Consider the following 27,999-nt stretch of genomic DNA (forward strand, 5'->3'; position numbering starts at 1 on the left):
AATAAAAATTAATAAATTTAAAATATATTTTGTTCGAATTATAAAAAGTGATTATAACGGTTTTAAGATAAAGACTAAAAAAACGAATACGTTTCGAAATTCGAATCGCAACATTGAAAACTGATACCTAATGTATAAATAAAGAATAAAATGTTGGTACCAATAACAGTGATTATAAATCAAATACATTGACACCTATTGCTTTAGTTAGAAAGAAATTAGAAAGAAATTATTTAGTATCAAATTTTGTTATTCACTAGGCACATGTTTAGTCCAGTTTTCTTTTTATATTAGGTATACGTTTGATCTAGGTAACTATTTAATCAATTCACATAGTATGGAAGCGGGACTATTGCGTCGGACATAATATTTGTTTCATGCTTTAAGTTTAGTATAAGTTAATAATTTAATCCAATATATTTTTAATTGCAAATTTCTTCACCAGATGTAAAGGTGGGTCCACACAGACGAGTTTGACAAGCTCGCGTAACTTTTACCTAGGTATTTGCATTACTGAACATAAAACATCATGTATGTATGATCGTTTGACTTTATGTTATTTCATTCCGGTTGTAACCAAAACAAATTTTACATATGGTAGATTGTTCGACATATTGTAATCCCAAATATCATAATAGTCAACGGCACGAAATCCAGGCAATAAATTACGAATTACAAGCTAACGTATCTAATATTTATTTACAAATCGCAGTTTTCTTAACTTCTCTAGTTTTTACAACGAGTATTGATATCAGCTTAGCTCCGATAGAAATAGTGAAATTATTTTTAAAAGCAAAATGTTTCAACAACGACTTAAGTCTTCGATATTCTATTTCGACTTTGGCCAAATTTGACTTTCTAGTAAATAAATTATTTTCGCTATAGTTACACCTTAACTGATTCCCAAATAGATCAGTTGTATTTTTAAACTAACATGTGTATTGCTATTCGTGTAATCTATTATAAATAGCAATCACAGTTTCAAAATGAATTTTACGTAAAATTGTGATTTTGTTATGAAAACTTATCTGTTACTAAAGTATTGCAAAATATACAATACGACGACAAATAAAATGTTTAAACAAGTAAAAGTCTTAAATAAAATCTGGAAGATACAAAAAGGCGCGAACGCGCCATTTCTTGAATACCGTCTTTCGTTCAAAAACAAGCACTAGAAACGTCTCCTCAAACTAGGTAAAAAGTTCTGTTACCTAAATATGTTAAGTAACAAATTCAACGTAATATACACAAAATAATGTGTACACGCTTGAATCAGATAAATAAAAAATAACGGTCAATCATCAACGACGTCCATTTTGAATGTGGTTGGTTTTAGACCAATGGGCTTCAAGGCGAACCTAGTTCCTGGAATGGGCGAGAATTTCTTTTTCGTATTTGGAATGTCGTCGTCACTACTGCTCGAGCCGTCGCACGTGCCGGACGCGCGCACCTCGCCTTGTTCCGAATCTGAGGACTGAAATAATCTTTTCATTTAATATTCTTATTATTTTTGGCACCATGCTCGATAGAAATCTGAAAAAAAAAAATTACACACCGAACAGAAAAACGAAACAAACAAGTAACAAAAGCGCATGCAATCACTAAAATATAAGAATATTATTTACAAAAAAGCAGGAACAACATACATTTCAACCGATGGAAACAAAATTTCATGCAGTACGCTGTTAACTATTAACTGAAGTGAATTAAAACAACAAAAAAATAATCGAAATATTTGTGATAACTTTATATAGTTCTCTAACTAACTACGTGAATTGGAGATAAAAAACAGCTAAACTTTTGTTTCCATTATAAGCGGAGCGTTAGATGAAACAACAAACATTTATTTTTTATTGCGTCCGCGCACGATGCTAGTGGGCAGGCGCGTGCCTCTCGGCCTCTCGTCACTGCTGTCCACACCCTGGATGATATTTACAAAAATTTAATAATATTAGCGCTATATGATAAGTACTTGTCAGTAAATGAAACATAAAAAAACAGCTGTCAGAATTCTAATTCGCGGCATCCGCGTAAAAATTACGCAGTATTTTTAGTTATAATTCTATAAGTCTATAATTTGTATCAGTTTCATAAATAACATTCGGATTCCGTACCCTCTAACTGAGACGTCTGTCCGTCTGCCACCAGGCCATATCTCATGAACCATGATAGACAGTTAAAATTTTCAAATATGTTGTATTTCTATTCACGCTATAAAAAGAAATAATAAACAGCCGAACACAAATTTGATAGGTGACCAATATTACCCTGACCCTTAAAGTCGCAAGTTCTACTCGCGCTGGATTTTTTCACAAGTTACTGACAAATACCCAAAATGAGACAACAATATGAGAGTGTATGACCAGTTTTATCTTAGCTTAGAGAGACACAATAGCTTTGTACAATATTTAGCTAAAGATAACATGTAACATGGATAAGAAGATTTTCTAGCATCTGTTTTCAAATTTATTACCTATTCATACTATATTTTACCAATAATTGTCAATGAAACAAACACCTAATTGTAATCAATTTAAATTAATGTCTATAACGAAAGATAACAAATTAGTTTCTAAACTACTTTTTTAAATTGTCTTTTAACTAGTTTATATTCAGGAGACATAGTAATTAAATTCAAAGACTACTTATTTCGAAAATTCAAACAACGTGGAAAGCTCCCTCAGCACTTAAGTCCTGTTAGTTTTAATAGCTATGTACAATCACAATTTAAGAAGTAATAATTTCTTAGGGAGTCAACAGGTTCGTTACGTAACGCGTTACGGCGAGAGTGCCTATCTACGGTTACTCGTACGGTTAGGTTATTTAATATTATACCTTATACCCCGAGTCACTTCAATATATTATTTCAATGTTTTTTTTCCGATATATCCTCAATATCTAGATGTACGACTACCCTCAATATACGACTTACGTCAAAGTCTCCAATAGTGAACCTGGTGGCGGCGTCGGCGACCAGCTGCGCCGGTGCGGGCGGCGCGCTCTCCGGAGAGATCACCTGGTCATTGGTTAGTCACTCACCGCTCACCATGTGTTAGTCACTGACCTCACCAACATACTAACTGACCTCGAATCTTTCAGATTTTTTTCGTGGAACTTTTACAACCACGAGCCACCCTAACGTGGTTGTGAATAGGTAAACTAAAACCACAATCGATTGGCTGATATTCATAGAAATAAAATGAGAGTAATTGATCGTTATTTAGTTATCTGAATGTGGTTAGGACAATTTAAACAATTATTGTGATACAAAATGGATCTATTGTTGTAGTTCTGAGGTATTTCTAGTTTTATTAAATCTATTCGTTAGTTTGTTGGTGAATCGATTCTAAACATTTATTACATATATAAGTATTTAAATATGAATCAAAATATACATTATTTTTTTATATAGTCAGGTTAGATATTAGCACAGATGTAGATGATTAGACATGTAAATATATTTTAGCACAGTTTATTTAGTATAAAGTATTTTTAAAATTTCGCTTCTTCTATTTAGTAAAAACTGATCACTTTGTTCCAAGGGGACAACTTGATCACAAGTGGACTTGGCTAGTTTTTTTTTTTAATTTTTAGTTTTATAGCATTGAAATGCTTTATAAAGGAGAAATTTTGAAAGAATAGAAAAAATTTGATCACGAGGCAGGATTCGAACCTGCATTTTTTTTTGTTCGGTCAGTAACCGGGAATCGAACCTAAGACCGTTAGTATTATAATAACATTTAGGTACATTGAAAAAGTCGCAAAAATAGGCAAAGTATCGAACTGGGCACATTTTCTGAAACTGCTAAAAAATGCCACCTTGTATTTAGATACATAGAAAATTTAAAGGTTTATTAGAAGGTATGTAATTGTTGCATCTAAACTTTTTGTATATTTAATTAAGGTCTTACAGTGACAAATGCAAGACCTAAAATATATTTCATCACCGAAAATACTCACATCCTGATCACTCATCATCTCCTTAGTGGACACAGTAGTCTCAATTCTCCTGATGGACCCTTGGTGGATATCGACATCCAGCGCGAGGCACTGGAAGCGTCGCAGCAGCAGTACGACGGGGATGGGGAGGATGCCGGCGAGGATCATGAGGATGGCGATGATGAGCACCCAGTTCGGGTACGGGGTTTTCTCCACGCGACCCTGGATGATTGTAATATGCTTTCAAATGACTCAGTAGTAAGAACCAAGGAACACTGTTAGAATGACAATAAAAATATCGTATGACTTAGTAGAATGAGTTCTAAGTTCTGACTATTGCATGAGTTGGAAGGATTTTATAAGAGCAATAAATAATAATTAGTAGTAATTTAAAGTTTTCATTAGTAGTAATTCAAAGAATTCATACAATAAAAGCAGGATGTAGTTAGTCGCCTCTGCAAATCGATCTGACTCTAGAAAATGAGAGATAAAAAAGGTTTGAGGGAGTAAAAAATTAAATGAAGTAAGGGGATAAAGTAAAGGTCTGGGAAGGGTATGGAAGAGGATAAGTATATCGAACCTCAGCAGCATTCCAGGCGCCGTAGGTGGGCGGGTTGATGAGCATGAAGACCAGCGAGGAGAGCAGGATGCAGCTGACGATGAAGGGGCCCACGTAGCGCCACGTCACCTGCCAGTACACGCCCGGCCGGTAGCCCGTCATCTCGTAGATGTCGTTTGTGAACCTGACGTATTTGGTTATAATCATAATTATTATTTTTTTTTTGAGTTAGGAAAAATAAAAAAAAAATAATAATAAATTAATAGCTTTTTAACGTATTTCGTTGTAATAGTATTTAATATATTTTTCGGAGTTAAAAAAGATGGAATTTCACTTAAATTAATTTATTCAATTTTTTTCACAATTATTACCTACCTTATGCAAGTGGAGAAGTGGTGTAACTAACACAGCATATATTTTATCTTAAAGCAGGTAGATATACGAAGTGATCAATTGCACTATGTGTGGACAAGCCACTATCGTACAAGTATCACGCGTCAGACAATTTCCAACCAATAATTCGAACACACGATCTATATTCACTCACTTCTCATGTCCATAAATGTAAATGACGGATATCATCTCCAGCAAGGCGACGACCACAAGGCCAATGGTGCCAGCGAACGAGTCGAACATCTTTAGCCAGTACTCGCCAGCGCCGGTCGTGAAGATCAGACCCACAAAGAAGCAGAACGTGCATACAACGCCTGAAACAATATCAATAAAATAGAGATGACGGGGATTCGAGACCAGACGAGAGTGCAGGAAATGAATTGGTTGTTCAATTTATCCACATCACCACTGCTTGGAACTCTGATGAAAAGATATCATGAGGAAACCAGATGTCCAGAATTATGAAATTCGACGACATGTGACATTTGCCAACTCACGCTTGACCATCCTAATCGTTGGCCTGAATGGCTGCTGTGTGTAGTTTTTATATTGAGCAATTCTTGATAAAACTTAGATAACTGCAACTATATTTTGTTATTTACATCCAGTAGTAAGGGAATCGAAGATTCTGACAATTAGAAAAAATGTAAATAAGAAAAAATTAAGTTTATTCGAAGGATTTCCAACGTTTAATGCATTAAAGAAATAAAAAATGACACAAAATTTACCTGTAATAACTGGTTTGCTTAACCGCTTGAAGAAGTCTATATCAAAGATGGTGCACAGCATTCCCTCCATGATCCCAATCTGGCTCCCGAGACCCAACGAAAGAAGCATCAGGAAAAAGATAATTGACCAAAACGGAGCTGGTGTGAGCTTCAGGATAGCCTGAGTGAACACTATGAAGGCTAGACCTGTGCCCTCTGCTGCCTAGAATGAAAAAAATAGTCAAAATTATTTGTGGGAAGATTTGTGGAAGTGGAAAGTACTACATTTTAAGTTTAATGTTCTTGACAAAAGAAACTTTATGAATATATGATATAATTTCCTCAATAAATATGCAAAAATGCGTAAAATTAAACGTTAATAAACATACCTCATCCAACTGCCTGCTCATGGTGCATCCAGTAAGGTTGAGGTAAGATGTTATATTGTCGCTGAGGCGAGGAAAGTTCTCTTCATAGTACTCTTGCGTGGAGTTCAGAGTGAACCCGCCGACGTGGTGCATGGCTAGCACCTTTATCTCCCTGAAAATTTGTTAGTTATTACCTACTGTTATAGCATCTTATACTTATATATAAAGAAGAAACGTTTGGGGCTTCGTATGCATGTTTGTAACGTTTTCACTCAAAAACCGTTGGATCGATTTCAAAAATTCTTTCACCATTAGAAAGCTGCATCTTCACTGACATAAGTTATATACATGTGCAGTACGGGTGAAATCGGAGCGGATCGCTAGTATCAAATAAAATTGACCTTCACTACTCGTATTATCCTCATCCGTAAATCGGATTCTTACTGGTTAAATCCCCAACGTGTCCCAATGCATTCTTTCGCCAGGACTGTGGGAACTCTTTTCTACCACACTCGTTATCTAAGGGCATGTGATACCTACACTAAATCTGTCGTAAATAAATAATAGTTTAAAAAAACTAAAAAACACGCTTTAACAAAAATCATATTTTGCAAATTGAAAAATGGAATAATTTTATCAAATTAGTGTATTGTCATCGGTCCTCAATAAATCTACAAAGTTTGAACGAAATCTGGCCATTTAAAGTGGGTCAAAATCGCGCCCAAAGAAGTCGGTTACAAACAAACGGGTGAAGCTAATAAAAAGCGTGTAAAAAGCATAGCATTCATTGGTGATGGAAATTTTTTATGAGATATTCCATTTTTCCATATTGTTCCATGTTCGTAAGTGATGAGTTTTGCTAGAGACAACCTCAGGGCTACAGAGATAAAGGTATTTTGATGCAACATTTTTGTTGATACAGGATAAGATAAGGGGAAGTAGGTATAGCATTTTGCTCTGCATTTTATACAATGAATGGCGATGCATGACAAAGAAAAATATTATAGCCGTAAGCATACATTATAATATTTATTTATACACATATATAAATTAATCAGCATGAAACACTCATTATGATATCTCCTAAACTTACAAATGAAATAACAAATAGTATACATAAAAGTTAATATGCATTGGATATTTATGTATGTAATAAAGTACATACTAAATGATATATTCATTATTCAATGAAAAATTAAAATCACGGACATTTATTACGCTGAAACAAGACGTTATTATTAGAATCTATATTTACTGTCAGTTAGTTGACTCCATGACTCGTCCGTTGAATGAGACATTGATCATTTCAATATCAATTTAGATTTGCTCTTTGTGTTGTCTATTTATTAAATATGGAAAAGTTTGAGAAATTTTGTCGTTTTTTATTTGTGAGAATCTGAGATTTTTTATTCGTTTATTTGTATCGTTTCTTTCATGGTAAAATATGTAGGAAAATATATGAGACATAGACGACATTGTCTGTACTAAAGAAAACTAGCAACTTTAAATATATTTTTTGTTAGTTTTTTGGTATGTACGTATTTGTTATTTATTGTAATTTGATAATTGGTTCCCATATTCCTTTATCGCGCTGTTTTTTTCAAATAGTGCCTATGTGTGTTTAGATCAAATCGATTAGAAAAAATACCGCTGCCTTGGATGGCCTGACCAGGATATTATGCATTAATCATAATGAACTATACAATTCATTAACATTTAAATGACAAAATGTTACAAATTGAGTATGAGATCATTTCTTTATTATGACGAATTGAGCCTGATTCTCAAGGGTTTATGTAGTATTGAAAAAAATCATTACTCATATTATGGTTTTATTTATTTTCATTTTTTTTTATTTTTTTTTTATGGCAGAGCAAGCAATGGTGCTGGTGATGTTAAGTGGTCACCACCGCCCATAAACACTTGCAACACTAGAGTTACAAGTGCTTTGCCGGCTTTTCAGGGACATATACGCTCTTTTCTTGAAGGCCCCAATGTCGTAATTGTTTATAAAATACATCGAATGTATTAAGAAGATTAAGTACTTTAGCGTAAACTTTTTACATACGTTTTGTAACGAAATCCTCCAAATAGCTCGATTTAGGTAATTATTGTAATATAATATGTTATTTGAAAGCTGAGAATTAATTGTATCTTAAATGGAGTTAATTTTAGGACAGACTTTTTAAAATACATCAACTTTAATTTGCATGTGATCACTAGTTTTCTGGCAATGAAATTCATTTTTGTTTATACTATCGCCCTCACCCCTGTGTTAAAAAAATAGGCACCCCATTTATACATATAGTTTCCATTCTTGTGAGATTTTCGGGATAAAAATTATCCTATGGTATTTTTCTGGTCTCAAACTATCTTTGATACTTATCTTTTACCAAATTTCATTTAAGTTGGTCAAGTAGTTTCTGAGATCAGCGGGTTCAAACAAACAAAGAAACAAACTCTTTAGATTTATACTATTAATAGTAAGTATAGCTTTATACTATTAGTAAGGTAAAGGTTATCGAACTTAAAAAACAGGTTAAAAATAAAATCAACTAAATAGGAGATGAATGTACAAAATTAAAATATTTAAGTCCTCTATAATCAGTTCCGAAAGTCAATTGCTATAATAGATTTTCGGTGAGATAGAATTTAATTAAAATGTTTAATGAGGAACATCATGAGGCGTTTGGAATTAAGTGATCTTAGATATACATTTTAATTGCAATGAAAATGTAATAAATTACGTTTTCCTTCAGCACAAATCGTTTGGAAGGGTTTTATAACTTTTCATCGTATCTTCTCAGTTTGGTTAAAAACTAATCAGAAAGTATGCGCCATGTTTAATTATTTTTTTCTGTATAAAACTTTTTTTACGGCAATCAAAAAAAAAGTTAAAAAAGAAATAAAAACGGATATTTTTAAATTAAGAACTGCTTTAAATTGCGTTGCGTACGACTATGCATTGTTGTTCATTAGAGGAACGCTCACAGTAATTTTAATTTATTAAATTACGGTGAGTTAACTGTTTCTACTGAAACGATTTTATTGTAAATGTTTTTTTATTTCAATCTGGAGTAGATATTAGTTATGCTTTCGTAACCAAGTTTGGTTCTGAGCTAAACGAATTATGGAAATGTTTAAAGTGAAAATGTAATTAAACTGGTAAATGAGAAAATCCTCTGGAGTGAGGATTAAGAGCTCGTAAAACGTATTCGTTTAAATTTGGGGGTATATTTAATGAAATCCTAATAAATATAAATCGTTTTAGGCTCTTACATCTATTTCAGTTAATGAAATGTTTTTTTTTGTTTGACCTTAAATTAAGGGAAAGAATAACATAAATAAAAGTAAAATAACATTAAGTAAATCAAAAAGGCACTCTGTAACTTATTTTGATTCAATATCGATTGAATCAAAATAGGTTACTACTTAGAGTACTATTATTATATATTATATATTCGCCGGAATATAGACTGCCTTATTCACATAATGTGTACATAAGTGAAGTTATTGAAACAAAGCTATATGTTTTATTCCTACTTTTTCTTGGTTAAGAGATGAGCATTAAGGGAAGTCGCTACCCTAGGAGGGCACCGGTTTCTAAATCTTTGTCTAACCATCATATCTTAATATATATAAATTACGGGTCACATTGTTTGTCCGCGATAGACTCGAAAACTGCTCAACCGATTTTAATCAAATCTGCACACCATCAGTTGAATAAACTTAAAATATAGTATAGTTTATATCATTTCATTTACGATTTGACAACCCGGGCGGAGCCGGGGCGTGCAACTAGTATAAAAATAAAAATATCTCGTATACTGCATCCACTTACTTGGTGATACACTTCTCAACCATAGTGAACGCCTTGAAGCCGAGTATACTGAAGATGACCACCGACGCGTATATCGCAGTCAGCGCGTTGCACACGGACACCAGCAGCACGTCTCTCACGCAGTTGTTGTTCGGCGGATTGTACGAACCGAATGCGATAAGCGAACCGAACGCGAGACCGAACGAGTAGAACACTTGGGTGGCCGCGTCCAGCCACACCGTGGGGTCGAGAAGTTTCTCCAGCTGGAATTTGGAATTGCTGTTTAGGAGACACAGGGTAGGGTGAGTTGGTGTCTTTGGAAGGCAGTTTTTTTTGGCATAGCGGGCAACAAGCTGGTGGTTCTCCTGATGGTAAGCGGTCACCACCGCCTATGAACATTCGTAGTGTTAGTGCCTCTGCGAATGTGTTGTCCGCTTTTGTGGGTAAAGGGATAAGGAAATAATTGAGGTCTGGTAAGATGGAATGGACTGGGAAGGGTAAGGAAAAACGGGCCTCCGGCTGCCCCATTAACCGAACGAAACATAGTAGTATGCTACTATTTCACGCTGGTTTTTTGTGGGGGTGTGGTACTTCCCCGGTGCGAACTGGCCCAATTCGTACCGAAGCGTGCTCGACTACCTCATAAAAGGAGGTAGGAGGCAGTTTCGGTGAAACATTTATAGATTCAACGGATGGCATGTATAATTGGGAGGGGGAATAAACTTTCGCATACACAGCTTTTTATATAAGATATAAGTGCTTTCCATTGTGGACTTAAAATATTTCTTAATTAAGTCTGTTTTAGATTACAAATAGAAAATGATTTTCCAAATGATAGCATGCGACGATTTAACATCAACATTGTGCTAAATAATACCACACATATGACAAAACAATCCATTCACTCGATAAATACATTTACATGTCATATCTCACCTTAGGTTTATACATATGGAGGATACCATCAGCAGACCCCGGGAGCGTAATACCGCGAACGAAAAATATTGTAAGAACTGCGTACGGAAATAGCGATGTGAAGTATACCACCTGTAATTAATTATGTATTAATTAAAAACTGTGGCGATTAGCATTTGTTGACCTTTTATATCTATACAAAGCCAATAAAACGTACTTTTGTGGAATAAATAACTCAAACAAGATACGTACAAAAATCGTTAATATTGAATAGACTGGACCAAATGTGCTACATATATGCAACTATTTAAGTTTTTATAAAATGTCTTAAAGTCAAAGCAATGCTTTCTCATTAAGCCTTTTTCGTTATCAATTTACATTATTCTTTGTTTAGGAAAAACTGCAAACTTCTTCTACTTCATTACAGCCCATCGTTTCTGTTGCAAGACTAATAATATGTCTATATCATAGAAGCAATGTTATACAAGTGTAGAACAACATTATTCATAGTCCTACCTTTCCACTGCTCTGAATGCCCTTCATAACAATAAAGAACACGATGATCCAAGCTAACAAGAGATATAATACGATCCACCATCTAGGCACGCCGGGCTCTTCGATACTGGGCGACGCGTCCAACGCCTCGCGATACCAGTAGTACACGGTGGCAGATGCTTTGGAGCATTCCTCTTCTGCTGTCCCGTTGTCTTGCGGGCAGTGGGCCCAGGGGAGAGAGTCGGCGCTTAACTGAATTTATTACATAAATTTTATAATAACTCATAAGAGTGATACATTGATTTTTATTATCAAGGTCGAAAACTCTATAGAAGAAATATTGTGTCGACATAGCCATAATAACGAATTGGGAAGTAAAATTTATTTTATAGAAATTGGTATAATAAAACAAAACATAAGTATTCATTTGCAAAACTGTATAGAATATGAGGTTTTCTTTGTGTTTCAAACTGCTGTTTAAAAAATCTCTTTTTATTTAATTGAATACGTATTCACGTCAACGATTAAGCTCGCCTAATTAATGAAACTTTTTAAATTATTTCAATGTTATATCAGTGTCAACATGTGCATTTAATAAATAAACTTAAATTTATAAATTTACCATTAATTTATATTATCTCTTATATTAGCAAAAAACCGTAACTGTAATAGCAGGCAACTGAGCTGGTGGTAAGCGATCATCAACGCCCATGAACATTTGCAGCGGCAGGGTAGTTGCAAATTCGTTGCCTGTTTTTAAGGAGTAAAGGATAAGGAAAGGATTGACGAAGGGAATAAAGGAAAATCACGCGTGCGTATCTTAATATTTAGAAAAGATCAAATTTGCACACACACACCACGTACAGTTTGATCCAACATAAAAAAATATGAAAGTATATTTTTCAATTACAATTAGTGACTACTCGGGCGGAGTTGGGGCGTTCAGCTAGTATACTATATGATCGAAATAGAGGTTAAAAGTTCAAGGTTTGTATCTAACAGTATTCGCGTGATACTATCGCTCACGCGATCAAACTGCAAGCAAAATCAATTAATTCTATTTTATATATCATAGCGGGCAACTGTGCTGGTGGTTCGTCTAATGGTAAGCGATCACCACCGCCCGTGACCATCCGCAGGGGTACAGTGCCTTTGCGAATGCGCTGCTCACTTTTAAGGGATAAGGAAAGGATTGATGACTGAAAAGGAAACGGGCCTCAGTTTAATTCGCATAAAACTCACCCGAATGCTGTTGAACAAATAGAAGAACACCCAAGTGATAATAACATTGTAGTATAATGCAACAAACAATGTCACAACACAACTTGATATGCCGATGCCGCCGAGCCATGGGTGGATGGTGTTCCAAACCCCAAGGGAGCCTAATCTCATCTTCTGCCCAATTGCCATTTCAATCAGAAAGAGCGGGATGCCCTCCAGTATCAACATTATAAGAAACGGAATCAGGAAGGCACCTGAAAAGAAAAATACTATGAGTTTAGCTAGTTTTCTTATGTAGGTTATACGTTTTGGAAGATTGTTTTTTCAATGAAATTCAAAAAGCGATTTACTCATTCAATAGCACACACTATATGTATATATAAATATTTTGGTAAATAAGTTACGATTTAATTTAAATTTAGTACATTTCTATAGTTTATTAAGATTTACAACTAGGATGTCATAACTGTTCACAATTATCGACCGGTAAATGTCTAAAGACTGAGTGTTTCAGTTTAGCAATATGAGGTACAATCATACATTAGATTCGGCATATCTGATAATTAAAAATAAAAACAACTGAACTATCTAAAAATAACTTTTAGCAGACTAGTTAACGCGTGAGCGTAGAAACGAGGGGCCCTGGGTTCGATTCCCGATGGGGACTCACAAAAAAAAAAAATTCTCAGTCTGGCAGGACACAGATCTACTGATACAACTGACCACCTACTTGTCCATAAAGATAATCGATCCACTAGGGAGCACTGGAATTCAGTTTTTAGGTATAAACATGAATTCAATAACGCAAAATAGGTATAAAACTGAACCAACATGATGACGTAATCCCGTAACAGTATTATGATTTTTTCCAGATAATATTTTAAACAGCCAAGCATTAAAATAAATCTGAAATCCAATAAATTCAAACATGTTCAAATTCCAAAAGTCGTAGCACAGTCTACGGCGTAGACACTGCGTCGTAGCGAAGAAATCAATACCGCTGTACACATTACGTCGCAACAAGTTTAAAATATCTTACGTAAATAAAACATTCGTTTTTAATAACACATTATGCAAGTACATATCAAATTCAATATTTGCAACATATTAGTTAAAAATAAGACAAGATTTAATTCAATTAACAAATTAAATTATACATACAAACTATGCAACTATCTATATATGGCCCTCAAATACTGTCTAAATATTAGTTATATTCGAAAACAAAATCCGATTTAAGCTTATGCCTTATATTTATTTTGTCTGTTTGCAGTTTGTTAGGGCACTTTATATAAATTCATATGCAGTATTATGAAAGAATAAAAATATTACTCATAATATAAAAACTTCATGTTTAACGTTCACTGCTAAACATCGGATTAAACTAATTAATGCATACAGCAATAAATGAACATGTCTCTTTAAATGCAATTCCCGAATAATGTTAATTTCAATTATATTTTATCATGGGCGGGATTGTGGTTTTCTTTTTCATAATTTACTATAACTATTTCAGTTATAGTAAATTATGAAAAATTATGGAAGACAGTTTTGGGGGTTTTCCTTGCGTAATTCCCGTTCCTGTAGGAATTTCTACATAAAAGCTAACAAACTAACTTCGTCTAAACCACTGAAATAATTTTATACAAAGTTAGTTTGTTTCGGTTTAGACGAAGAGCTAGAATCGCTATTGCATTTACAATAGAAGTTAGTGGGATTAAAACTGAAAATCGTCTGACATGTTAATGTAACTTATGATAATAATTATTTATTTATGACAACGAAAATAACTTGCACCCAAGAGTTTCAGGATTTCAACACGTGCATAAAACAAAACATGCAACATTCCATATTCGCCAATAAAAAACATAATCAGGTACTTACGTAAGAATTGTTGACATATTTTTGAATTTTATTGCAAATCACATAATATAAATGTTATTATGCGAACACGGGAATGCATTTAATTATTATCAGTCATGGCAATCTTTGGATTCTTTTGTTTTCTTTTCTTACTCGAATTCAAAGCGGCATACGGTGAGTGTGACGTTTTTTGTTAATTTTTTTATATTCTCTAAGTGTGTTATTTTTCTGTTAAAAATTAATAATATATTTGTACAGGATCATTTGAAATAGTAGGCGGTGATCCGGTGAATATAGAAAATGTCCCGTTCTTTGCGGTGTACAAGGTGACGGACAAGTCTCACGGTTGTGGAGCTTCCATCGTCACAAACCAGTTTGTTATATCAGCAGCGCATTGTTACATGTTTTTTAAAGGGTACGATATCCTCACTAATCCTTTCTAATACTTTAAATGTGGTAGTGTTTTTTAATTTTGCTTTCACGTCGCAATTGAGTGATTTTATGTCATGATATTTTTGGTTGGAGACAGTGCTAGGGAGTGATATAGGGAACGTTTTACTGCGAAATGTATAATTCCGATAGAATATTCCTTTGACCCGGGCGAAGCTAGAAAAGCTAGTAGTTTTGTAATTAAAAAGTTTGATATTTAAATCTGATTTAACCTCAATCGAGACAAGCTAATTGCACGATGTATATAATATAAAATTATATGGGGGAAAGCACTAGTGCTCTTCGTAATTTATAGTCGGGTGTCATAGTCCGCAATTCCTGTGGGATAACATTTTAAACGACAAGGCAGTCGTGATGTATATGCACAAAGTTATAAAAAACTATTTTTACATTAAGAATCGTTAAGTTTTGCACATAGCAAAACATACGTTCTTTTAACTTTCAACATACTGAAAAACATAGAAAGTTTAAATCCCTTTCAGATGAATTTTAGAGCATTCTTGCCGCTTATGGCATTTCTATATGCACCAATACCTATCGTAGTATTTAGACAATTTGTTGGTTATGTTTCACGTGCAGTGGAAAACATATGAGAATCGTTGAAGCGGGAAATAATTTTGCCCATCGAGGTAGGGAAACACAGCAGATTGTAATTATTACATTAGTCTATTAATCAGAACTGTCCCCCACAAGACAATTATCAGAGGCCGCTGGTAGTTCGTAACAACGCATAAATTGTACGCAATTGTTAACAAGGATGAATTTTAATATGTTAACTGTATGTTATAAGAAATATGCAGTAAATTTTTTCACACTACGTATGTGTCGGTTTAGCGGATCAAAGGTATTGGTTTTATCTATTTTTTACACTGGCAATAGTTTTTTAATATCACAGTAATCACACTAATATTATAAATGTGAAAGTTGTTTTGTTTGAACGAATTGTGAAATTTGGTATACAGACAGGGTATGAACTGACTTGGGTGATAGGATGCTTCTTATCCCGATTAAATGCTCCCTTGGGATAAAACAGTTCTTGAGTTGGGATTCGTGATATCCAGGCGGAGCCGGGACGAACGTTGTAATATTATAATACTAATAAGTAAAAAATACTAAAAAATAAATATAATACTGGACGCTCGTCCCGGCTCCGCCCGGATATCAAGGTTCCTGTTTTGTCCGTTTGTTTCTAATAAAATCAAAACAATGGAACCTTTATATTAGTGTGATATGTCTATTTTTTTAGATACGTCTATAATGGTTAATGGTTTTAGGCATGCGACTGAAGTTATTGTTGGGACAGATAAAATACATGAAGGGGAACATCACGAAATTATGGCGGCTTACCCACATCCCAGTTACATTATGAACAAATTATTATACGCCCGCGATAATTTCGATGTTCTGCTACTTAAATTGGCTGAGAAGTTGGTATTCAATGACAAAGTGCAGCCCATCGCATTGGCCGAGCCCGGCATGGTTATAAAAGATAATGCTCTATTCAAAACTATGGGCTTTGGCGCGACTAATCCAAATGTAAATATGATTATTCTTTTTTACTTTTTCGTTTGTAGCGATGTTTTGAGATGAAGCTATTTCAAAGTCACATGAGTATGAGTAGTATCTTTTGAAAATTTTGTATTTTTTTTTAAGTGGTGCGTGCAGCTTCAACGCATTTGCAGACGTCCTACCTCTGATGTTCTTGTGCGGTGGTGATCCTATACTCAGGCGAAACACCAACTCAGTTGCCCGCTATGACGTAGAGGAATCGCACAAAATTTATACTGCGAAAATGATTTTTTTCTTCTTTAAATCCTCATAAATGAGTTAATGTTGAGTACTCATTGAAGATTAGATACCTCCAGTATAAAATGTATTTTCGGCTACGTCAGACATCAGAAACAAACGCTATCGCTTCCTCTATTTGTCCCTATGTCCCTATGCATGCAAAGCTTTAAAACTGCGCCATGGATTTTGATGAGGTCTTTTAATAGATCGACTGATTCAAGATGAAGGTTTATATGTATAACAACATCTATTAAACTATTCCAAATGTAATGCGTGCGTAGCCGCTGGCAAAGAGGAGTTACTCATATTATTTAAGACGTAAAAGCACGTCAACACCGATATAATAAACGTCATTATAATGTTATCTTTCTTTCCTTCAGTATAACAGCTTTTCCGACATTCTCCTTGGAGTAGATGTACCATACGTTGATGATGCAACATGTGCGAAAGTCTACGGAAGTGAGTTCACGAAAAACATGATTTGTGCTGGTACAGAAGGAAAAGATAGCTGCCAGGTAAAATAACATCTTAATTTACTTTTTGAGGATGGTAATATTGAATCTATTTATTAATACCTACTTATATTAGGTAATTGTAGTTATAGCATACATTATTTGTTGGAAACCTATCTGTATACCAATCTACCTATCGGAATATCTGGCATCCTTCATTTACGATATAGAAAAAAAAAATAGATAGTTTAAACTAAGTCTTACTGTGTTGAGACGACCGCGTCTGCATCATGACCAAAGATAAAAAAAAACATTAAAATAAATTTGAATTAAGAACGTTACATGTGCACTAAATTTTGAATGTGTCAAACGCAATATAGGGAATATAAATTTAACATAGTTAAATAACTAAGTCCAATAGAAAAATACGTTATATTGTATTTTAAAGCTTCACTACTAGCATCATAGATATATGACTAGCATAGTATTATTTTATCTGTGCCTTCACCTTGTGTAGTAATAAGATTTGTAACGTAGTGTGGTGTCATAATACACATTCGCACTTAGCGTTTACGACTATTGTGACCAAACAAAGGCAAAATTTAAATGGCTTTAATGAAACACATTTTTATAGCTGATTTATATGTTGTTGTTTCATCCAAATTTCGAATAATACTATGCATCTCTTTTTATGTTCTCCCTAGTAGTTTCTTTATAAGTTAAAAATAATGTAGTTTCCTGATATAGATATGTATAACTATCTAAACAAAAAATCATTGAAATCTGTTCATTTGTCCTTTTTAGAAATAAACCAAATCAACTTTATTGCATTAAAAACTTACGATACATAGCTTAACAAACAATAATAATGCAATCGGCGGCCTTATCGCTCATAAGCGCTTTCTTCCAGGCAACCCAGAAAGTGGTGACTTTTCTTCAAATGTATTCATTTTTCAGGGCGATAGCGGTGGTCCTTTAGTATACAAAAACAAACTAATCGGAATTGTTTCATTCGGCCGCGGCTGCGCTATGAAAAACTGGCCTGGTGTTTATGCGAAGGTGTCAGCTCTGCGAGATTTCATCGACAAAGTTATTAAAGAACATCAATAGACTTAATTTTAAATATGTATGTGAATGTTTTGGATTTATAAATAAAAAAAAAATCATTTTTTGTTGAATTAAGCGCCTTATCTTCACTGTTTAAGATTATAACTAAATCGTACCCAACTCAACAATTTTCATAGAAATATTTGATATGAATAAATAAATATTTTACATATAAATAATTTATATTAAATATTTTACTTTTTCTTAACCTCTACTTGGAAATGCTGTTTACAGTTCAATGTTACGTTCTGCAGTATTACAACTCCAGTGATTTTATTTATAAATAGATTGACCGATATTTTTTATTTGAATCTATTTACCAAATTGCGTGGATAGTAATTATTTTTAACAGACCTTCAAAATTTCAGTACTATAGCAAATTCAAATGGGATCACATGGCAGACACAATCTTTTAATAAAAAAAAATATGTATCATAAAAACGGTTCACGCAGCAAAAAGTTATGAGGTAACAAAGTCAAAAAAGTAGTCGAATTGATAAACTCCTATTTTCTTTTAAGTCAGAAATTATTGATATTAGCTATAACTAGCTTATACTTTCACAATAAAGACGTTCTAACCATATCTCTATATCCTTCCTACTAATATTATAAATGCGATAGTTTGTAAGGATGTGTGTGTTTTTGTTGCTCTTTCACGCAAAAACTACTGAACCGATTGCAATGAAATTTGGTACGTAGACAGCTGGACAACTGGAATAATATATAGGCAACTTTTTATCCTGATATTCCTACGGGATACGGACTTACGCGGGTGAAAACGCGGGGCGCAGCTAGTACATATATAAAATTCTTGTGTCACAGTGTTAGTTACCGTACTCCTCCGTAATAGCTGGACTGATTCTTGTGATTTGGTGTGTGTATATCAGGTAGGCCAGAGAATCGGCCAACATCTATTTTTCATACCCCTAAATTATAAGAGTGAAGCAGAACAGCGTTTTTCGGGTCAGCTAGTACTTTAAATAAAAAGCATTTAAAACACTGGCCGGCGCAGTCCGGGATTAATTTGATCGACGCTTTTATCCTTGATGCAACATAATCGATACAATGTTAATACTCCCAAGTTAATTAAACTTTACGAAACATACTTATAGCAGCTTCTTCAGATTCCGAATAACTGAAAAATTGAATAAAACCTCTTTTGGAATTTGGGTTCGTTATTGCTTAGGGAAGTGTGTATAAATAAATTTTAAAGAAAATCTTCACCCGGGCGGAGTCGGGACGCGAAGCGATCCGCTGATAAAGCTTGCATCTACATGAAACATGTTGATATGTGTATACTTATCATACATAAAGCTGAAGAGTTTGTTTGAACGCACTTATCTCAGGAAGTACTGGTCCGATCTTAAAAACCATTTCAGTGTTAGATAGCCCATTTATAGCCTATATATGTACCTTAGGCGAAGCCAGGGCGGACCGCTAATCATAAATAATAATAGAATTGAAGTTATTTGCGGACATTCTGTAAAAATGTCTTGCATTTTAGTAGAATATTTTATACATGTTTTTAATACCAATTATACATGTTTACAAAAATAAATCGTCTACCATGACTGTGATAGGATTGTTCTGTTTTATGTTTTTTTTACTTGAATGCAAATCGGATGGTATGTTATTTTATAATCTATATTTTTCATAGTTATTACTATTTTAACATTAATTATTGTTGAAAATTATTGAGCCGTTCACCGTTTTGAGCAGTAGTAATGTTACACATGCGCAGATAAATTGAAAAAGCAATTTATTTTCTGCACGTTCGCCTTCTCTTGAACCCCGACTTGTCCTGTGACTGGTCCTCACCACTGAGCCACCGCTGCTTTTTAAGTTAATCTCTCTATATTCCTACAAATTTATGTATTACAGGAACAGGGAATTACGAAATCGTTGGCGGTGATACAATTAAAATAGAACAAGTACCATTTTTTGCTATCTATAAACCAAAGAGAAGCGTACACGGATGCGGAGCTTCTATCGTTACAGATCAATTTGTTATTTCTGCAGCGCACTGCCATTTCCTCTTTGAAGAGTACGCATGGTTTTTTTCTTTTGTTAAACACTTTCTTTGCTGTATACATCGTTTTTTATCTATCTTACGATATATATGGATTTTATGTTTATTTATAACCATCGAGTCTAACGCAAGAAGTAAAATTTTACATATTTTATTTATAATTTAAAAATCGTACCCAATAATTTTCGATTCTTAAAATAGATAACGATAATAGAGGTAGTGGTAGTAACAGTTCTCCTTATATAAATACTAATAAGAACTACATCAATATCATACTAAATATCATAGGTAAATGAACGAAAATTACTATCGTATATTTTTAGAGCCGTCACAGAAATTATCGTTGGAACAGATAAAATAAACAATGGACAGCATTATGAAATTAAGGCACATTACCAACATCCAAATTTTGATATCGCAACCCTTGATTATGATGTGATTGTTCTTAAATTGATGGAGAAGTTCATATTCAGTGTAAAAGTATAGCCGATTAAATTAGCCGATCGAAATATGGTGATAGAAGATGCTGCAGAATTCATGGCTATGGGATTTGGATTGACAGACCCGAATGACGTAAGTATGCTTGTAAAACCTTTAAATTATGAAATAGTAAGGAATATCGGGATAAAAAGTTGCCTATATGTTATTCCAGTTGTCCAGCTGTCTACGTACCAAATTGCAATGCAATCGGTTCAATAGTTTTTGCGTGAAAGAGTAACATACTCACACACATCCTCACAAACTTTCGCATTTATAATACTGTAGTAGGATTATTAATATTTAAATTTAAATAGATTAAAAATATTGCTCTTTGCTTTCAAGAAATGATTGAATGCCGGTAACCTTTTTTAGAAAAGATTTATTCATAACCTATCGTTTTACTATGAATTCCCCATTATGTGTAGTGACAGCTAATCAAAATTGTACCTTATCTCTAAGGAATAAATATTTTTTTAGCAAAAATCCAAATCAAAGCAGCTTCTCTCTGTCAAAGTGCCTTACGTCAATAACGAGAAGTGTACTGAATATTACCGTAAAGAATTAACGAAGCAAATGATGTGCGCCGGTCGAAAAGGAAAAAGCGTTTGTGTGGTAAATATGCGAGAGTATTTTTTTTTATATTTTCAGACTTAGACTCATGTCTATCGTATAGACTCATATCAATGAATTGCTATCTAATTTAACAGAATTGACAGAATTCATATCGAATTTGTCACTTCTTTGAAGGTTAAAAAGTTTTTACTAAAAATCTACCAGAAATAGGAAAAAAAAGAACCGGCCCTAAAATGCAACTAATTAATAATTATGCATAATCACTTCGGGTAGTTCACTTAAATCAATTTTATTACTTACGATAATTAATAATGTCAAAATAACATAGAAATGCATCTCCTGTATTGATAAAACTACTAATAGCTTAGTCATAGATTCATAGTGTATCTATGTTTATAGTGCCCTATTTAGTACGTATTCTGTGATCATAGTTGACGTATGAGCCAAGGACTCGATTCCCAGTGAGACTCACAAAAAAATGTCTCTCAGTCTATTGTTTTTCTGTTAAGAGAATCTATCAGTGGAATACCGGGAATATAACAAACGTTTCTACGCTCATACGTTGACCACTGTACCAAGGAGGTATTATTGGCATGGATAATTTAATTTTTTTTTTCAGGGTGACAGCGGCGGGCCTTTAGTATACAAGGGAGTTGTGATTGGCATTACGTCTTTTGCAAATTATGATTGTTCGACGAGAGGTTGGCCGGCTGTGTACGCCAGAGTATCGACTCTACGTGATTTTATCGATAAAGTTATCACTGAAAATGTCTAAGTGTTGTTCGATTTAATTAGATTTATCGTGATTTCGATAATTAATTTAAAAATTTCATAATCATCAATGATGTAACGATATTTTTTTGGTTTTAACAATAAAAGACTGTGAGTCCCTTTACAACTTTTTGTTTATAGGAAAAATAATGTTGAATGTTTTTGCTTGAATTTATTTCTACCTAAATGTCATATTTAGGTAGGACAATTAGATGACAAAAATTGTCATCTACATTTATAATGGATAAGAGTTGAGACGATATTACTTTATCATAAATAGGAAGCCATAAACTTACCTCCTCCATTCTGTTGGCACAAGTACGGAAAGCGCCAAATGTTGCCAAGCCCTACAGAATATCCAATGATTGACAGGAAGAATTGCAGCTTTCCTGACCACGCAGCCCTGTCCTCATCCGGTGCTTCTCGTTGCAAAGAATTCCTAGATCCTTGAAGCACAATAGTAACCCCATGTGGCCTCTCGCTGCCATCAGCTCTAGTATTTAAAGGCGCCAATTCATGTCCATTGCGAGGACCGATCGGTTCAGCTTTAGCCGCCATCTTGCGTTCTTTTTTTGAACTATATTTTTTCTATCGATTATTAACGGCCTATTGTTTACGTCTATAGAACTAAACGAACCGGTAATTATTGTCTGTTAGCTATTGCAATCGATTCAAATCAAATAGATTTCAACTTGACCAGATTCTTCGAGTGGTAGTCGTTACCTATGAATATGTTCATAATATTTTATGTCTTGTGTTATGTATTTCGACAAATACCGTATAGCGTCTTTCTTTATGAATTCTATAACTTTAACGTAGGTTCTCGTCCGTTGCAGCAACTTAAGCCGTAGTTTCAAGGAATCTAAGACGTTTGATGCCTCTCTGTGCATATGACTAAGTGTCTGTTACTCAGATGGCTAATTAAACATATTTCTGCCTTATGTCTAAGAATTGATGATAATTGATCATGTGTTGTGTTTGGACGCCATGGTCGATGTAACAGAACTCCTTTTTAGCTGTAACAAAGAAAAAAGATTTATGAACACTTGCTATGAGTTTATAAAATACGTCAATAGTTATATAATTATGTGTGCATACGTAATACCATGTATCAATATTGCAGACAAAAGGCGGAGGGAAAATATCTCCTTTGTAGCTATAGAAGCAAATACACACAACCAACGATATAATGTTCTTTTAAATTATAACATCGTAGTTCTAAACTTTTCATACTGTTAGGCGTAATCAAGGCAGAATATTAAAACGACCGTTTGATCATGAAAAATGATGAGTCAAATAAAATACTTAAATACCAATTAGTACTATCGATGCAGAATTTCATGGAAGTTTCTCTTATAAAATAGGTCAGATCTCTCATCACTAATATCGGTTTACTCTGAGTAAACTGAAACATTTTGGCTTCGGGCCATAATGCTTTGCAAAATCTTACTTTGACCATTTCAGATACTGCAATTACAATAACTGCTTGATCTGATTACAGATTAAAATTCTTTTATTATAAGAGCATGTCATATGTTATATTAACGTATTTTTTTATATTTCGATTTCGATTCGAATAGCATCGTATCGAATCGTATCCGTATCTTTACTTATAACTTTAACGCTTTAAAAATGCTTTAAAAATGATAGCAGATGAACTTTCAAATGAGCTTAAGTCTATGATGATTTATTAATCTATGGTTCCTTTTTCCCATTTAGCTCATAAAAGTAAAATAAACTTGTAAGTGATATTTGAATTTTTGTAATTTCTGTTTTAAATGATAATCATAATCAAATGTCGTGTCAAAAGTATGTGTACCATAGTCAAGGAAGATAATAAAGAGAAATGAAATATCTAATTCGAAATTTGAAATTCAAGTCATCAATAGAGACATTGCAACATATTGTACGTAACTCACAGAGCGTGCAATTAACTTTGCTCTACTTAACAATACACGAGTTTGTAAAACATCCAGTGCCAAGATTTTAACCTTAACCTGATATTCTATAACCATCCAAATACCTTATCAGTGCAGGATATTTAAACTCATCGGATGTCATCACTTTGGTGAGGCTTACACTTTTGTATGGCTTCATATAAAAACAATGTTAAATACCGAAGATATTTTTATCTTATTTCATGACGTTCGATATTTTTTATGACATCTAAAGAGTCTCAGAATTCTTCACGCGTTTTTATTTTCGTATCTAATTTATTTTTGAAAAATAAAAAATATAACTTCCACATTACAAAGGTACAGGGCCACCTGTGACATACCTTACATGTTATAGTGCATTTTTTGCGTTTTATTTATTCGTGTTCGCCATTCGCCTCGGCAGTCGACGAAACATTAGTTAGCTAATGTATTCGCGAAAAACTGTTCACACATTCGCGGTGTGAATTATTTTAAGATGAACATGGAGGACGTAGAAGAAGCCGAGCACTAGCTGTCACTGAATGCGTGGTCGTCATTCGGCTCGCGATTCGCTCGGCTGTGCAAATGCGCTATTAGCATACAATATTTCATCATTAATCTTTTAACCTACAACACCTAATTATATAGAAATGGATTTGATCTTTTCCCCACTCTTCTATTACATATAATTTCTGTATTACAGAGTATTCCAAATGGCACCAATCTACTAAAGATTGTATCCGTGTGCCCTTAATCGAGGCATTAATATAATCGTCCATTTTGACAAAACCAAAGCTAGGGGTGTGTGGAATTATGTCAAGGACATCGCAGCCTTTGTGTGTCCCCTCCTTACATAACGGGTTCCAGAGGATCTCTCTTCATACGAAAATAAATAGGGACGCGTCTTTACAAAAACACGTGATATGGATTGTAATTCTTTTCTGTGTCTTTCAAATAAAGTTAAACGTACGAGCGTGTATTGTATGGAAACTATGTATGTTAAACTTCCAACAGTTAGTATTCGCAGTAATCATTGAAATGTTTATAGACGAATAAGCCCCTTCGTACATGAGACAATTGATTTGTATGGTGATAGAGGTCTACAAAGCAATTTAAATTTATTTAATACTTTTTTATTTACTTTACTCTATAGACTCTTTTCTGATCTTCCCGTTCACTTTTTATTCTGATAGAAACAAAGGTGGGTCATAATTTTAACAATTTAATGTGGAAAATTGAATGGTCACATGGAATTTGTTTAGAAAAGTCGAGAAAAGTCTAGAAAATATTGGTAAATCATTCACTAAGTAGGTTGGAGAGGCAATAGAGGTCGCTGTATACATTTTACGAATATGGGGTCAAACATATGTTTTTATTACCAGTATTATTTTGTATCTTTAGTACCAGGAGCCGTAGACTTAAAACCAGCAAATTTTAATCTTAAATGTACGAAAATAATAAAAAATAGAAAAAGGTCATAAGGTGGAATTCGAAACCATGGTTGGCCGATAGGTATAGCGAAAGACGCAGGTTCGAGTCCAGCTTCTATTCTTCATATTTGTCACATGTATAAAATTTGCATTTAGTAAAATAAAAAAAACTTCGCTACTCGTTTTCTTTATTAGTGTTTTTGCCTGCGTTTAGTGAAACGTCTTCCTTATTTTTTATAAACTACGTTTTTGCAAGAAAATGCATATAGTAGATATTATTTTTTTGTTGTTAAAAATTCTGTTTGATTTTAAGAAAAAAGTCATAGCGATAGCAATAAAATACCAAAACATACGTGTTTTGGAAGATAATATTAATCCTATATGAAAAATTATACCAAATCACACGTAACTTTCAATATTAGCTAAAACGTCATGAATGAAAATTTAATATGAATGCCTCGAAAAAATAAATAAATTTAATAGGTGAATTATGCATTCGTTTCGGTTTCCGAACCCAAAGGGAATGATGGACGGATGAGCAGACAGTGAAGTCTTTGTAATAGAGACCTGCTCTATTACTAGAATTGTCCGTCCGTCTGTCTGTCACCAGGCTGTTTCTCATGAACTGTGATAGTAAGACAGTTGAATTTGAGATATGCATATTCTGCTATAACAAATAATAAATCAATATTTTTAGCAGCTTATTTATATGGAACCCAAGTGTCGCGAGTCAGACTCGCGCTTGACCGATTCTTATACATAAAGTATAATTAAGTAATTTAAAATGAAACTACGTATTACGGTAGAGTAATTATCGTGACATTTTAATTATCTTATTCGTTTCTGAAAATCATTAATTACGAAGTGATATCAATCTTTTGGCCTAATAAAATGACCCAATTTCTTTTATATAGACGCGAAAGTGTGTTTGTTTGTCTCTCTATATCGCAAGGGAGCGATTTTTTGGTATAATTACAAAAAACTAAACAAATGTACATATGCACGAATATTATTAAAAGTTTACTTCATTAAAACCTTTTTAATGGTCGGATAATTTTTTTTTATTCATACATTATATGGCTATTTTCAGATACGTTATGTATCTAGAACAGTAAGTAATAATATTTAAGTTTTCTGAACCTGAAAATACTTCCCGATAGAGTAGATGTGTGAAGAAAAATTCGATAAAAAACTCGGTTTTTAGGTTAACACTACATTTTGGAAGCGTTAGCGGAATTGGTAATAACGTTATAATTGTAAATATATTATTAACATACATTTTATTTGATACTAATATACAAATGATATAGATGCAAGAATGTTGGGTTCGGTTTTTGGTAATTATAAGCAACAATAATAAACTAAGAAAAAAAAAACAAATAAATACTCTGAAAAGATAATAGTTGAATAAGAAACCTACATCAGCTGTTATAACGATGTATATTATATTTCATAAAATCAGGTGACGTAGAGAAGATTATGTACTATTTACTTAAGATATTTTAAAAATTTATATTTTATTATATCATTTTTTAAATACTTAACGATAACAAATAAGTAATTTACTTTTTAAAAAGTGGAATCTAACAGCTAAACAATGTAAAACAATTATCAACTTCTCTCGTTAAACCATAAACCATAGAGTATAAACTACGTAGTTATTAACATGATTTATGCCCTCGTGCCTCAAAACAAATGAGTCAAGGGACAGAAGTGGCACTAACTGGCATGATGAGATATCGATCTGATGACCTACTAAGCGGAGATATTACAGACGTTATTCTACGGTGACTTTTACGTAACTAACTTTTCAGTTTCAGTTACTTTCAAGTTCATAAAATGTGGTAACAAATATTCAATCGAAGTGCAAATAAGAAAAGAAAAAATAGAAACGTTCGAATGCAATGTTTGCTGAAAGCAATCCGTAACTCCATCGGATATCCATAGGCAATATATTATTGGATGCTCTGTTATCTATGCCAAGGACATTCTAAATTTGAAAAAGCTCGTGTCACGTGTACCAACCACGTTCGTTTTTTTGCACGTGGTAAGGAAGCGTCCTGGCCAGTCCTGACCTTCCCTACCCCCCTCTACCTACCCCCTCTCATACTGAGCATACAATCAATAAAACCTCTGGGATGTCTAGAGCCAACGAATCTCAACAAAATGTATAGATTTCAATGCAGATTTTTAGATAATAAATGACAGGAAAATATTCTTCATCATGTATATATAGTTCATTTTCTTTAATTTAAGCGAATAAATTTTATTTACGACATTAGAAATATTGATTGAACCGCGGTTTTTTTTAATTATTAGGACTTCTTTTTAGTCTTATTATGATTTCATATTAATAATAATTAGGAATATAGGTATATCAGCAATCCTAACTATTAACTACATGATTTGAAAATACAGACAAGAACAAAAATTAAAGAAACATTATAATAAATCAATCTACATTAAAATATATGATAAATATTGAAAAATAAATTAACTTTAATAAATTATCCCTTGCTACAACATATCAAAATAATCGCTATACATTGCATACCTTATACAAAAAATAAAAAAATCCTCATTCAATGATTTATGAATGTAACAAAATTATTAACACTGACCATTCACAAATTTTTTACTCGTTAAATTTCTCATTCAAATTTAGAACTCCGATCGCGGGTACTATCATCCGCAACGGGCGACCCACACTAACTGCCGAGTAT

The 27,999-nt window shown here is 33.5% G+C and overlaps 1 protein-coding gene across 4 annotated transcripts; it reads right to left on the minus strand.

Moving 5' to 3' along the window:
• Positions 1–7: 7 nt before the first annotated feature.
• LOC119837087 (sodium- and chloride-dependent transporter XTRP3) lies at positions 8–27,999 on the minus strand. 4 transcript variants are annotated; one of them, XM_038362585.1, is made up of 13 exons: positions 27,831–27,990; positions 22,227–22,946; positions 12,439–12,671; positions 11,218–11,448; positions 10,723–10,833; positions 9,808–10,049; positions 5,988–6,138; positions 5,620–5,821; positions 5,046–5,205; positions 4,520–4,682; positions 3,961–4,161; positions 2,933–3,016; positions 8–1,474 (listed from the first exon to the last, which is right to left on the minus strand). In XM_038362585.1, the coding sequence occupies exons 2-13, from the start codon at positions 22,486–22,488 to the stop codon at positions 1,295–1,297; spliced, it is 2,220 nt and encodes a 739-aa protein (XP_038218513.1). In that variant the 5' UTR covers positions 22,489–22,946; positions 27,831–27,990; the 3' UTR covers positions 8–1,294. The 4 variants fall into 4 exon arrangements, with proteins under 4 accessions (XP_038218513.1, XP_038218512.1, XP_038218511.1 ...); XM_038362583.1 differs by lacking the exon at positions 2,933–3,016 and having other exon boundaries at positions 1,295–1,474; positions 27,898–27,999; XM_038362582.1 differs by lacking the exon at positions 2,933–3,016 and having other exon boundaries at positions 1,295–1,474.

The sequence above is a fragment of the Zerene cesonia genome, chromosome 26 (assembly GCF_012273895.1).
Source record: "Zerene cesonia ecotype Mississippi chromosome 26, Zerene_cesonia_1.1, whole genome shotgun sequence".
In the NCBI taxonomy this organism is placed as follows: Eukaryota; Metazoa; Arthropoda; class Insecta; order Lepidoptera; family Pieridae; genus Zerene; species Zerene cesonia.